Source organism: Phodopus roborovskii, unplaced genomic scaffold (genome assembly GCF_943737965.1).
Source record: "Phodopus roborovskii unplaced genomic scaffold, PHOROB, whole genome shotgun sequence".
Lineage (NCBI taxonomy): Eukaryota > Metazoa > Chordata > Mammalia > Rodentia > Cricetidae > Phodopus > Phodopus roborovskii.
Window position 1 is genome coordinate 2,501,303 of NW_026126415.1, and position 13,653 is coordinate 2,514,955.

The 13,653-nt window shown below is 43.0% G+C and overlaps 1 protein-coding gene across 1 annotated transcript in view; it reads right to left on the reverse strand.

Annotated features, from left to right (window-relative positions):
- Itga2 (integrin subunit alpha 2) overlaps positions 1 to 13,653 on the reverse strand; it is an 85,144-nt gene that overhangs the window by 46,817 nt on the left and 24,674 nt on the right. The window contains exon 3 of the mRNA XM_051183080.1: positions 2,167 to 2,276. Within this exon, the coding sequence (XP_051039037.1) occupies positions 2,167 to 2,276 (110 nt within the window). The remainder of the gene's footprint in view (positions 1 to 2,166; positions 2,277 to 13,653) is intronic.

Sequence of the window (13,653 nt, forward strand, 5' to 3'; positions counted from 1 at the left end):
AACTTGGGAGGCAGAGGCAGGCAGATCTCTGAGTTCGAGGCCAGCCTGGTCTACAAGAGCTAGTTCCAAGACAGGCTCCAAAGCGGGGGGGGGGGGGAACAATAAAAACTAATTTCTTTGGTACAGAAAGAAAACAATGACACTCCTATGTATATGCTGTTATTCTTAAAATTAAACATGTGCACATGTGTCTTAAATCCCATGTTTTATTCAAAATCTTCTATGATTATTTTGCTGAATATCCAGCTACACATCAACAGGGTTATTTTTCCTGGGCCCATCCAAACAGTGTAATTGGCCACAAAGCAAACCCCAATGTTTAAATCTCCAGGTTTTATTTCAAAACAGAGGTGGTGGGAAGACACTGATCACAGAGTCTCTCCAGAGGGATGAGAATCTAGAAGAAAAATCTTACAGGAACGCCACCACCTAAACATTAAGTTAACACAATGGATTGAGGTGGTACAGTAAAATTGGTGGTATTTGTTCTCTTTGTTATTGTTGCTTTTCTGTAACACTGGGGATTGAAGCCAGGCCCTCACCTACCCTTGGATCTACCATTCGGTTACACACCCAGTCATTGCAGAAAAAACTTTTGAATATCAGTTCCATGTAGAGCATTTGACATCTCCCATCAGAGCTCTATCACCCAGATCCCTTTTACGTAAACTGAAAATGTTTACTCGGAATTCACACTTCAACCTCTAGCATTTGACACTGCTGACCACATGGCTCGCTAAAAACATGCTTACATAGCACCTACTGCAGGGCAGAAATCATGCGACTCATAGTGTTGTCATGTAGAGATGTGTAAGGAACATTTGTCCTCTTTCTTTCTAATTGTGTGGTGAGTGTGTGTGTGTATGTGGTGTGGTGTGTGTATGTGTGTGTGTATGGTGAGTGTGTGTGTGTATGTGTGTGGTGAGTGTGTGTGTGTATGTGTATGTTTGTGTGTGGTGTGTGTGTGTATGTGTGTGTGTATGTATTGTGTGTATGTGTATGTGAGTGTGTGTGTGTGGTGAGTGTGTGGTGTGTGTATGTATTGTGTGTGTGTATGTGTGTTTATATGTGTGTGTGTATATGTGTGTGTATGTGTGTGGTGTGTGTGTATGTGTATGTGGTGTGTGTGTATGTGTATGTGGTGTGTGTGTATGTGTATGTGGTGTGTGTATGTATATGTGTGTATGTATGTGTGTATGTGTGTGTGGCGAGTGTGTGTGGTGTGTGTATGTATTGTGTGTGTGTGTATGTGTATGTGGTGTGTGTGTATGTATATGTGTGTGTATGTATGTGTGTGTGTATGTATGTGTGTATGTGTGTGTGGTGTGTGTGTGTGGTGTGTGTGTGTGGCGAGTGTGTGTGGTGTGTGTATGTATTGTGTGTGTGCATGTAGAAGCCAGAGGACAAGTGTGGGTGTTGCTCCTCAGCCACCCTCTACCTTTTGTTTTTAGACAGGGTCTAATACTGGATTAATTCAGCTAGATTGGCTGACTGCTGAGCTCATGAAGCCCAGCTGCCTACAATTCCCATTGTTATTGCCTGACATAATATACCTATCTATCTATCTATCTATCTATCTATCTATCTATCTATCTACACATATATGTGTGTGTATACATGTGTGTGTGTGTGTGTGTGTGTGTGTGTGTGTGTGTGTGTGTACAATGTCTGACTATCTTACACACGGCTGTTTAAATTTTTTCCTTTAACTCTTACTCTTCTCTCATACATTACTTCTCCACTATAGTCTTCCCTCCCTCTTCCTCTCCCAGCCCTGCCTCTGGTTCCTGGCCATCCAGGCAGGGCATGGCTGACTGTTTTCATGTCACTTTTGGGGACTGAACTCAGGTATTTGTGCTTGCAAGGCAAGCGCTTTACTGACTCAGCCATGTTTCTAACACTCGATAAGTGCCGTTGAAATCCTTCTTTCCACCATCTAAGGAGAGTGGCCTGGGAGGCAGAACATCACCCACGGAGATTTATTAGACCAGGTCTTCAAGCTCATTAAAAAATTAGGATGCAAACTCGTGCCTATGTGATTAAACAAACAAAGGCACAAAGCTATCTACGTTTCTTCACGTCAGAATTGCGATCTTTTGGTCATTTTGTCAGTGTTGATGGCGAAGGAGACTTCGCTGTATTGAAGGGTTGCTAAGCAGCACTCACTTTGCAGGTTCAGCTTTTCACACCGGGCAGTGGGTGCATCAGTAGGGCACTTGTACACGTCTCCCATTTTGTTCTCAGGAAAGCCACTCCACGGCGACCCGACCAGCAGCCTAGAGACAGGATGTTCCCATGAGTCATCGTGTGGTATGGACAGTTTGTTAAAGAGAAAACCGACCACAGGTCAGCAACATCACGCTTAACTTTTACCTCACATGAATTCAGAACTCAAATGCGTTCAGTTATAATTTGACTTGTTTCCTATCTTCGTTGCTGATCAGGACACTTGGTGAATGCTTGTGAAGTGGCCGCTTTACAAGATAACCTACGGTGGTGTCTCTGGACAGCAGCTAGAGAAAGAAGCATAATGCTTGCCACAGCATGAGCCACACAAGCAACGTCAGGTTTTCTGCTAGTCCATCACATTAATGCAATAGAAGTGGCAGCCAAAATTAATTTTAAAACTTTTTTTAACTTCACATAATAAAAAGTAGCACGTAGTCAACATAAAATGTTTCAATGGACTATTTGTAATTTTCCTATACAAAGTCTCTAAAATTCAGTGCATATTTTATACGGAGAACATATGTCAATATGCAAGCAACATTTTAAGTACACAAAGGGCACAGGTAGCTAGACACACTGCATGTGCTGGCATAGTGCTAAAGAATGACATCATATTCACTTATACCCAAGAATGACAACTAACATTTTTAGAGTTCTTTCTATGCCTTAAGTGCTGTCGTGGGCTGTGTTATTTAGACAGCAGATGAGTTATCCAGGCGGCTATATGGTTACTGCCTTTATACCAAGGATGCTTAGCAGAAATACTGAACATGTGTATCTTGGAGATCTCCTTACTGACTGCAATATTGGGTGCATATCTAGAATACAGGATGAATCTGGTATTCACATCCTTCCTTTGGTTAGCTTCGTTTCCTTTCTAGAGACTTCTTCTCCCTACAGAAATACTAAGTAGATGTTCACACTCATATAGTACTGACTAGAAAGAGACCATGTAGCCTTTGATCATTTCTGTCATTTGCATGTGTGTGCAGGTACATGTGAGTGTTCGTGTGTGTGTGTGTGTGTGTGTGTGTGTGTGTGTGTGTGTAGGCCAGGAGATAATCTGAAACACTATCGACTCCTTTGAGACAGAGTCTTTCCTTGGCTAGGAGCTCCTCAGTTTAGGCTGCACTGGCTAGCCAAGGAGGACCCAAGGATCCACCTGATTCTGTCTGTCTAACATGAGTAGCAAGTTAGTCCCCAGTATTTTTACATGGGTTCTGGGGCTCAGGGTCATACTTCTGAGATAAACACTTTATCAACTGAGCTATTGCCCAATCTCATCAGCTTGATCTTCAGAGGCTATAACAAGCTATGTATTATGTAACATCCAGTTGCTAAGGAAATACATTTGCTTTACTGTTAGTTTTTTTTTTTAGTTGAGATTATCTATGAAATATTTCCATGAATCTTTTTTGTTAATAATGTGTTATTATCATTTATACTTGTGCTCCATGCTAAATATTATGTAGTAGATAGATAGAAATCTAAGACAGATACCTGTATAATAAATTAAGCATACCTGTTTAATATACATAACCAATAAAACAATTATGTGAGAGACATAAAGGATGGGAATTAAGCTCTTCTGTGAAAACAAATATTCAAATGGTCAAAGGTTATAAGGTTGTAAAAATAGGCATGAAAGATTGACGTTTATACTCCAAGGGTAAAATTACATTATTCATTGCATGAAATTATTCTTAGAGAACATTCTGAATACTTTCATGCAATTAAATTTTATTAAGGTCACAATGGAAAGATTTTGTCCTCTTATAAGCAGATAATTTAGCAACACCTATTAAGATGTTACTTGTCATCAACACTTTAATCACCATAGGCATACAGGTTAAGGTTTTTGAAAAGGCAGAGATCTGAGTGGTGTATATAAAGTTTTACAACATTCATTTTAACAGGGGCGCTGGGGGGAGCCTGTGGGTGGTATTTGGCATGCATGTATGAGCAGATCTGGTGCCCGCTTACAGGCAGGAAGGAATCGCCTGTGTACTTTGAAAACTGTTTCCACAATAGCTCAACCTTCTCCATCTTTAGTAGTCTCCAGTATTCATCTGTAGGAGGTCTGCATAGCATTGTTCTGATTTTTGTGCACAGACACATCTTAAAGGAGCGGTGGTAGGCCCCTGATTTCCTGTCCAGCCCTGTCTCTTTCTGACGTTCTCCTGGGGTTGAAGAGACCAATCTGATGGGGCTCAGCTCTCCAGACCACAGTCTTCTCTAGACCTTCATACATGTCATTCCACATGTGTCGGGCTCTTTGCTCTACCCATCAGCTACATCTCCTGTTGGATAAACCTCCCTCAAGAAAACCATCCGGCTCTTCAAACTCTGAGCACTAGCTCCTCAAGTAGATATTAAGGTTGATGAGGGCCAGAGATTCTACGCCTGCAGGCCTAAATTTTTGTTGAACAAATGAATGAAAAAAAAATGAACATTTCAATTATTGATTGGAAGAACTATCTTGGTAAAGGAAAATTAATTGATAATATATAATTATCCTTTAGACAACATATTTTTTGGCAAAGTAAAGGTGAAATAGAGTCAACACACACACACACACACACATACACACACGCACATACACACACGCAAGCACGCACACACGCACACACACACACGCATTACCTGTTAAAATGTTACTTGTACTCAATGTTTCAATCACATTAAGTACACACATTAATGGCCTTGAAAATTTCTTATGTGTACACAATGTGTCTTGATCGTAACTACTTTCCACTCCCAAGCCAACTACCTTTTATCCCCCATTGCATCCTCTCAACCTCCTTTTAAAAATCTCCTGAGTTCTATTAGTGCCTTCCATAAGCGCATGGGTGTGTGACCCTTCACTAGGGTTTTGACAGCCTACCAGTAGCTACACCCCTGAACAAAATAGACTTTTCCTTCCCCAACAGCCATCAATTACCCATAGTTTCTCAGCTAGGAGTGGGTTTTCATCCATGATGGAATGTTCACTGGCTTGATCTTGTGCCGATTATGTAGAGATAACACACAGCTACTGGGAGTTGATGTTCTCAATGACTATGCAAACCCACAAGGCATCATTTCCCAGCTTACCTCCCCACACACTGACTCTTACATTCTTCTGCCTACTCCCCTTTCTGCATAGAGTCTGGAGGCTTAGGTGGTGAGAGGTTGGGACAGCACCTCCTGTTATTTCACACGTGGCTCCTATGACCAGTTATGAGACTCCGTGTAACAAAAAGGTTCTCTGGTCAAGATTTACACATAGAGGAAGGTAAACTGCGGAGTCCGTTTAGGAAGAAAACAACACCATGATGGTTAATCTCCACAGTCAAATTTGACTGGATCTAAAATCAGATGGAACCATGCCTCAGCTGTGTCTACGGAGGCTATTTCCCAGAAGGCGTAACTGAGAAGGGGAGGCACAGCCAAACGGGGGCAGCGGTCATCACTGCCAGGGGCTTTGATGCATAGAGAGGGTAAATCTAGCTGAGTTCTAGCACTCACTACCCTCTGCTTCTTGACCAGAGATGGAATGCCTCACGTTCCTGCCTTCCTCACCATGGCGGCTCTTCCCTCAGACTGTGAGGTAAAACGAACCATTGTTCCTAAAATATTCTTGCCGGGTATCTTGTCACAACAATGGGAAAAGCTACTAAATGAAGTGCATGAAGACAAGCAGTTACAGAAAGTGTGGCTCTGGCCCTCGGCACGCTGTATGGCTGTGTGGGGCCACAATTCAGGCATGTGCCTTGGTCATCCATGCGAGAGCACATATTAATTACTGTCTTCATCTGCTACCTTTAACTATTAGGTAGGACAGGAGAAAACAAGGGAAAACCTGGCCATTTGGGGTATGCCCGAAGAACAAGGGAGTCCTGATCACACATGATTCATCCTGCAAATATGACAGCACATTATGCATCCACCTCCAGGCCAGCAATTCCAGGGAAGGTTCTAGACCACTGACACGGCCTTTACTGATAACATTTCCCACCCTGCAACAGACACCTCGTTACACCCACAGGCTTTCAGGGAATCCTGTTCCTTACAGCTCACCCTCATGAGAGGAGGCTAGTCACCAGAGGCCACTCCCAGGGAGTAGTGGCATTATTAAATTAAGCAGACAGGGAGTTAAGGAGGCTGGTACTGTCAACCATAAAGTTTTATGGAATATAGCTGCAACCGAGAAGTACAAAGGGACAAATGTCATAGAGGGAAGCATGGTGTCCCCAGGTGGGGGGTGGGGGAGTCGAGCCGTGCGAATAGCTGTGCGCGCTGACTCCCCGAACCGAACAACAGCCCAAGAGACAGAGCTCTCCTTCCCTACAGCGAAACTGGGAATTCTTCCAAGACTATCTTAAATAACACTTACTGCTCAATTATCTTGTGGGAAAATAGTGATTATGTAGACTCCCCAAAAAGTAACCAATTTGCCCACCTCCAGTGGAATTCAGAGTGCTTTGTTTAGTTAGTAAACAATATTTACGGGGATATAGGTCAGACAATTTCAAACCCACAATCCAGCAGCTGCTAAAAATATCTTCCCTTGGTCTGTGGGTCTCTAAGCTCTCTAGGCATTTCTGCAACAGTAAGGATTGTTACAGAGATTGTTGGTCAAGGTTCAGGTAAAACAATACGGCATCATCAAGAAGTGTTTAATGAGTGCCTATGGGATGGTCATGCTGTACAGCCTCAGGAGGCACCATTCTTATGTAAACTGTGTGTCCTGGCCCTGTGAGGTTGTGTACGGTGACAAGACTTACTGTCTTAGGGTGACTATTGCTGTGCTTAAAACAGCATGATCAAAAGCAAACGGAAGAGGAAAGGGTTTATTTTTACACTTTCATTTTGCTGTTTATCACTGCAGGAAGTCAGGACAGAAACTCAAACAGGGCAGGAACCCGGAGGCAAGAGCTCGTGCAGAGGCCATGGAGGGGCGCTGTTCACTGGCTTGCTCCTCATGGCTTGCTCAGCCTGCTTTCATATAGAACCCTGGACCACCAGCCCAGGGCTGGCACTACCCACAATGGGCTGAGCCCTCCCCATCAATCACTAATTAAGAAAATGCCCTATAGAGTTGCCTACAGCTGATCTTACAGAGGCATTTTCTCAGTTGAGGCCCCCCCCCAAAAAAAGAAGTATTTAAGACTTAAGAAGACTCAAGTATTCAAGACTTAAAGGAGACGTATAAAAAGTGTCGGAGACTTTGGTGGAAGTGTGGCCTGGGGTGCGCTAAGGTCCAGGGGCAGAGGAAATGGCGGGCGGGGGGGGGGCAGATCACATATAGACTCCTGTGTAATTAGTCTGTTTCTCTCTAAGTAAGAAGGGCTTCGGGGGTTGAGTAAAGTAGCCATGATGTGTGTGATACATTTGGGGGACCGACAGGTGCTTCCTTAAAATGATCACACTGAAGCCACGGGGAAGAAGGTTAAGGCTTCTCGCGCTCTCCTGGGTAAAAGGTGGCAGGTTCAGAGAATCCCGGCGGCGAGCACTTGGCTCCTTTAAAATAGTTGGTCAAAGTAGGGTCAGCAGGATTCCTTTAGGTTGTCTTTGAAAGAAAAACCTAAACAGAGGGAGGGATGGAGGGACAGAGGGATGGAGGGACGGAGGGACCGAGGGATGACCACAAGGTCAAGGAAAACCCTAGGAATTGGGAAGTTAAGCAGAAGGGGTGTCATCAAGACAAAGGATGCTGTCAGCAGAGCAGGGCCTTGAGATGAAGACGCTCCATAGCTGTATGTGAGACACCGAGACACGTGGAGTTTGAGTTGTCCTCTAGACCCCGAAGGGGATACCGTCCATGTGACTGGTGCCTACTCTATGTCACACCTACATTAACATTAGAAATTTCAAAGCCCACAGTGTATGAATGAGAGTACTATCCTTTTATAACTCTTGCTTATTGACAATACAGGACATCTAGGAAGTTATAAATAGATCCTTGATTCTTGCTGGTGAGTTTGCAAATGAAGGAAGTCACCTGTGAAATGTTCCTTAGGGAAAGAGAGGGCAGATAAACTTCATCTTTTAGGTTACAGCATTGCTATTTCAAATCTAATAGCCAAAGTCTTTGGTGTAAGTTAGAAGCAATGTTAGTATTTTAGCCTCATTATGTGACCACAGACTCTCCAGCTTCCAGATTGTTCCCTGAAGTGGTCAGATGGCAGAGCCGTCGAGGTCTTTCAATGTCATAGCAGAGTCTACCAACCTACATTTTTAAAGCATCTCAAGTCTGTTCTGCTTCATAAAAACCCTAGAAATTAATTTTCTTAATGGAATCAAAGAAGCCAATAGATACAAATTATTGCTTCCTCCATGAAGTTTTCCTGAAATTAAAATCAAAAGCTGAGATACTCACTATAAAGAACTATGGTGATAGAAACCCCCTCAGACATCAAAGCCCATGAGACAATACCTTTTTGCCAGGTGCTTTGGAAGCTTGCTTATTTATTTATTTATCTACTGGGTTTTTGAGACAGGGTTTCTCTGTATTGCTTTGGAGCCTGTCTTGGAACTAGCTCTTGTAGACCAGGATGGACTCAAACTCACAGAGAAGAGATCTCCCTGCCTCTGCCTCCCGAGTGCTGAGATTAAAGGCATGTGCCACCAATGCACAGCTGTTTTTGTTTGTTTGTTTTTAATCAGAGATAAACACTTGAATAGCAACAGCATTGTAAACCACATCATGGTTAATAAAGGACTCTTACATGAATTATCTGCTTTTGGCCTTTATAATTACCTATGAAGTGTTATACCTATTTCTGCTTCTGTATAAAGACACTGTGTCTTTGGTGGATTCAGGCATTTGAACACTTTGTCCCCAGCTGGTGGTTCTGTTTGGGGAAATGTGGGAGGTGTGGCCTTGTTGGAGAAAGAATGTCGCCAAGGTCAGGCTTTGAGAATGCATACTCCATTTCTCTCTGTCTTCTCTCTGATTTGGATTGGGTTCTGACCTCAGCTTTCTGCAGCTGCTGCTTGCTGCCATGTCTTCTCATAGCAACTCAACCATCAGGAACTCTAAGGTCAAGGAGACTCTTCTTTCGTTAGGTCACCATATTTTACCACAGCAACAGGTACAGAGTCTCAGTGGCAGCAGAATCTGGTCCACTTGTGGGTCCTTGCCTTACAGACCCACAATTCCATAGTGCTGGCTCAGCTCCACCTAGAACTCCTCCAGACAAGAGCTCAATACTTACTCATCATATGGAACCTGAAAACGTCCACAACTACCTCCTATCCATGTCACTTAGTGCTTCCCACACCCATGCTCTGATGGAGGGGAATGTTTGAGATGCTTGGGTGCCAGGAAGGCATGTGTATCAAAAGTCTATGCTTGTAAATAAACTTTGTTCTGGAGCAAGCACTTGATATTATCACAAGGAATTTCTGATGTGATGTCTTGGGAGCATGGAAGATTTCCCATAGATCCAAGCATTCTGGAACAGCAGGTATCTTTCATGTGAAAGTCACAAATGTGGTGTGTGTGTGTGTGTGTGTGTGTGTGTGTGTGTGTGTGTGTAAACACCACAAACTCAAGTCCAGAATGGATGATGGCAGAAACAAGTTAGAGCAACGGATAGTTAACACACATAGCCTTTGATGTCTGCTACAAAACTGAACATTCCTCACTTCTATAGGACTTTGTATTTAAATTTCTCCTACAGAGACTTTTGTTGTGGGACTATCACACTTACAGTAAATAAAGGACTTTACTAAAACTTCTCTCAACCAAAAAGTTAAAACAATAACATGTGCCCATATATAGATGCAGTGTATTTTTTTTCCTTTTTGCTGTAATATTCATTCATAGTTCTTCTCTCCTGTATAAGGAAGTAGAACACACCAGCCCTTGGCAAAACAAGAAAGTACATTTCCATGACTGGAAATACCCCTCATTCTTAGTCTTCGTCTCACAAGTGATTTCAGGTACAATGATTTTGAGTCATATAACGAACTCAGATTGTTCCTGGGACAAGCCTTCAGATTACACAAACAGAAAGAGCACATATCACCACTAGTTCCAGGAAACTATCTTAAACATGTCTCGGGCCCTCGTAGATTGTTTGTGATAAAGATTACATCATCGTGTTGAACATCCGGTGTATGAGATTCAGGCTGCAGGCGGGCTGACCCTCCTCTGCCTACGCCGAAGGGAGAGCACACCAGGCTTTACTCTTAGCCAGAGGGCTGTACAGCAGCTCTGCTTGGGAGGTCAGCTTGCTTTTAAAACTGTGCAGTTCACAGAAGACTGTGGAAAATGCTCAGTAAGTAATAGAGATGTCACCAATACTACTGAAGTAGAAGTCTAGGGTGTAATAAAAACCCTAATAAATAAAACTATGAAAATAGCCAAGTTTGCTTCATTAAAATCTAGTAGATCTTGAAGTGAAACATGCCTATATTCTTAACACGAGACGCATAGGATAATTCAAACTGCAGCCTAAAATAATAGTGTGATTAAAGAACACTACAACTAGAGCCTTGGATGCGTTAGAAGAAAAGGGTAGAGATACGGAGTCAAGAATAGAAGACACTGTAAGGGTCAAAGTAAGCAAAGGGCAAGGAGGGCAAACCTACTGCAGAGTAAACATTAAGACAGCAGTGAACTCAAAGGACCCATGAGTGTGTGTGCATGTGTGTATGTGCACATGTGTGTGAGTGTGTGCATGTGTGTATGTGCACATGTGTGTGTGTGAGTGTGTGATGAACTGACTCAACAGCAAACACAATTTATTAAAAGAATTCCTAGCAAAAGTTAACTTCATTAGTATCAGAAGGAAAGTTAATGTTTAAACAGTTTTCCCCACATCTGCTGTTTCCATAATGTCTGGGCAATTGTCATAAATCAGGAGTGAGGAAGGGCACAGTGCCAATCGTCAAAACAAATAGGCGATTCCGGAGCCCAGGTTTCCCATTCTTTTCTCCCTCACGATGAAGGCAGCATGTCCTGACTGAGGACTACCTAGGGAAGGCCACTGACAGGGTGGGGCTAATGGCAAAGGCCATGAGGAAATCTTGTTCCTCCGGTGTCTTGGGCCTTGGAAAGGGAAAATGAGCTCTCTCTGTTGAGTGAACGGAGGTGGAGGCATGAACACAGGAGCCATGACAGACTTGGCATGGAAAGGGCCCTTCTCTCTTGTTCATACATTCCTATTCTGCATATAAATCTTCATCCTAGACTGCTTGGCACTCCAGAGGGCAAGCCCCATGCCGTGTTTTCTGTACCCCAGTTGGGCACAGTATCCAGTCCACAGTGCCTTGGGTAATTTTGTCTGTGGCTTAGCCTGTTCTGTTTCTTTGCTTGGCAAGACCAAGACAGTGAAAGGTTTTGCACAGGCTTGCACACCAGCTTGGCTCTCATCATTTCTGCTTTGTACCTTCATAGGGTTCACTCCCTTAGACAGGCATGAAGTGTTCCTGCTCATCTGTGTGGTGCAGTATGTCTGTGCAGGCTGATGATTACATACTGGTTGAAGGGAAGGAAGGCTGTGATTCTAAACTGAAAGTTACACTTTACCAGAAAGTTCCATACTGGTACCCAAGGCACCAACCCTGCCAATTATAGAGTAGGAGCTTGTTTCCCAATAGTTGCCATCATTTATACAAGGAATGTTACAGGAAGGCTAGCTAAAGTAGGATTTAGAATTGTCAGATGTCTCTGGTCTTGATGTCACCTGATCAACACCGGAATTTCAACATAATCCACTGATACCCATGCCTTTTAACAACATCTTGAATTCTTACAAAGAAAGAGACGATGGGGCTGACTCTCATTTTCTCAGGGTTCTACCTGTTAAGGTCCCTATCATCTCTTTGTCGTTTTAGCCTTATTCGACCTGCCACATAGCTAGTGGTTGAGTTCCTTCCCAATCCATAAGGGAATTAACATTTCTAATAACATCTATTACAGATGGTGACTTTTTCTCTTAGACATGTTCTACCCTTGAAAAGCTGATTCTGAAAACAAAACAACCTCAAACTCAGTGCCAGATTGTTCTTAGCTAGAATGTGTCTTTGCAGTAGACCACTGGTATTCATAAGCAGCTCTTCTTCAGGCCACGTATCTTAAGGTGTTCTCAAACAGTTCACCTCTTAGGCATCTCTGTGGTGAACCATTTGGAAGTAGGCCTTTCATTCAGTCATTCAACAAATGGTTATTCTCTTAAAATGTTAAGATGTGTCTTAATTATGTGTTTGTATCTATGTGCAAATATGTGCATGTGAGTACAGGTGTCAAATATCCCTGGAATTGTAATTATAAGTGTGTGATAGTCATCCAACACGGATACTGGAAAGCACAGTTGGGCTTCTGCAACAGCAGTATGCCTCTTAACTTTGGAGTCATCTCTTCAGCCCTAGCAAATAGTTATGGATTTCTTGCTTAGGTGCAGATCCAATCTTGGGTTAGCAGCCTGAAGAACTTGTCCCTAAGGTCAAAACATGGCCTGCATCACCCTCTAGCTTACTTTCTCCTCTATGGTAATGAAAGGAAACACAATAATTGGTAGGACTGGAAGTTCATGTTACAGTTTAAAAGCATCCAGAGGGTGAAGATAGGGACCTAAAGCTCCAGGCTGAGTAAACAGAGATTAAGTCCTTGTTCCACAACACAGAGGTTTGGTTACGGGGACCTGTCCACAAATAGGCATAAAATTGCAGAAGGAAGAAACTTGCCTTCCTCAACATAACTTTCAGAGTCACCTTATTTCCTTGAGGTTTTTTTTTTTTCTGTTGCTTTCCCCATTAACTTAAATGAACAATGGGTGTGTATATATCCATTATATATTCATTACATGTATACATATACATATATAGGTATATATTTTCCTCATTTTCTCAAAGGTAGACATTTTTCGCCAGGTAGTAAAGCTCTGGTTTATAAATGAAATCCTTTACATTAAAAGTCTTGGGTAAGGTCTTGGCTACTTTTATATCAGCTTGACACAAGCTAGAGTTATCTGAAAGGAGAGACCCTTAAATGAGAAAATGCCTCTGGGAGTTCTGGCTGTAGGGCATTGTATTAATTAGCTATTGATGGGGGAGGACCCAGCCCATTGTGGATGGTGCCACCCCTAGACTTGTGGTCCTGGGTTGCATAAGAAAGCAGGCTCGGCAAGCCACCTTGAGCAAGCCAGTGAGCAGCTCCCTCCATGGCCTCTGCATCTGCTCCTGCCTCCAGCTCCCTGCCCTGCCTGAATCCCTGTCCTGACTTCATGTGATAGAAGTATGATGCGGGAGTGTAAGCTGAATAAACCCTTTCCTCCCCAGTTTGCTTTTGGTCATGGCTGAAGGAGGGTATTTACGACATTGCTCTGCCCCTCTCTAGAGGGACACCAAAAATAACATTAGCTAGATGGTTACTCCAAAAGCACAAGGAAGATCAGCTCAGAGGTTAAGGAAACCAAGACAGAGACAAGCGTA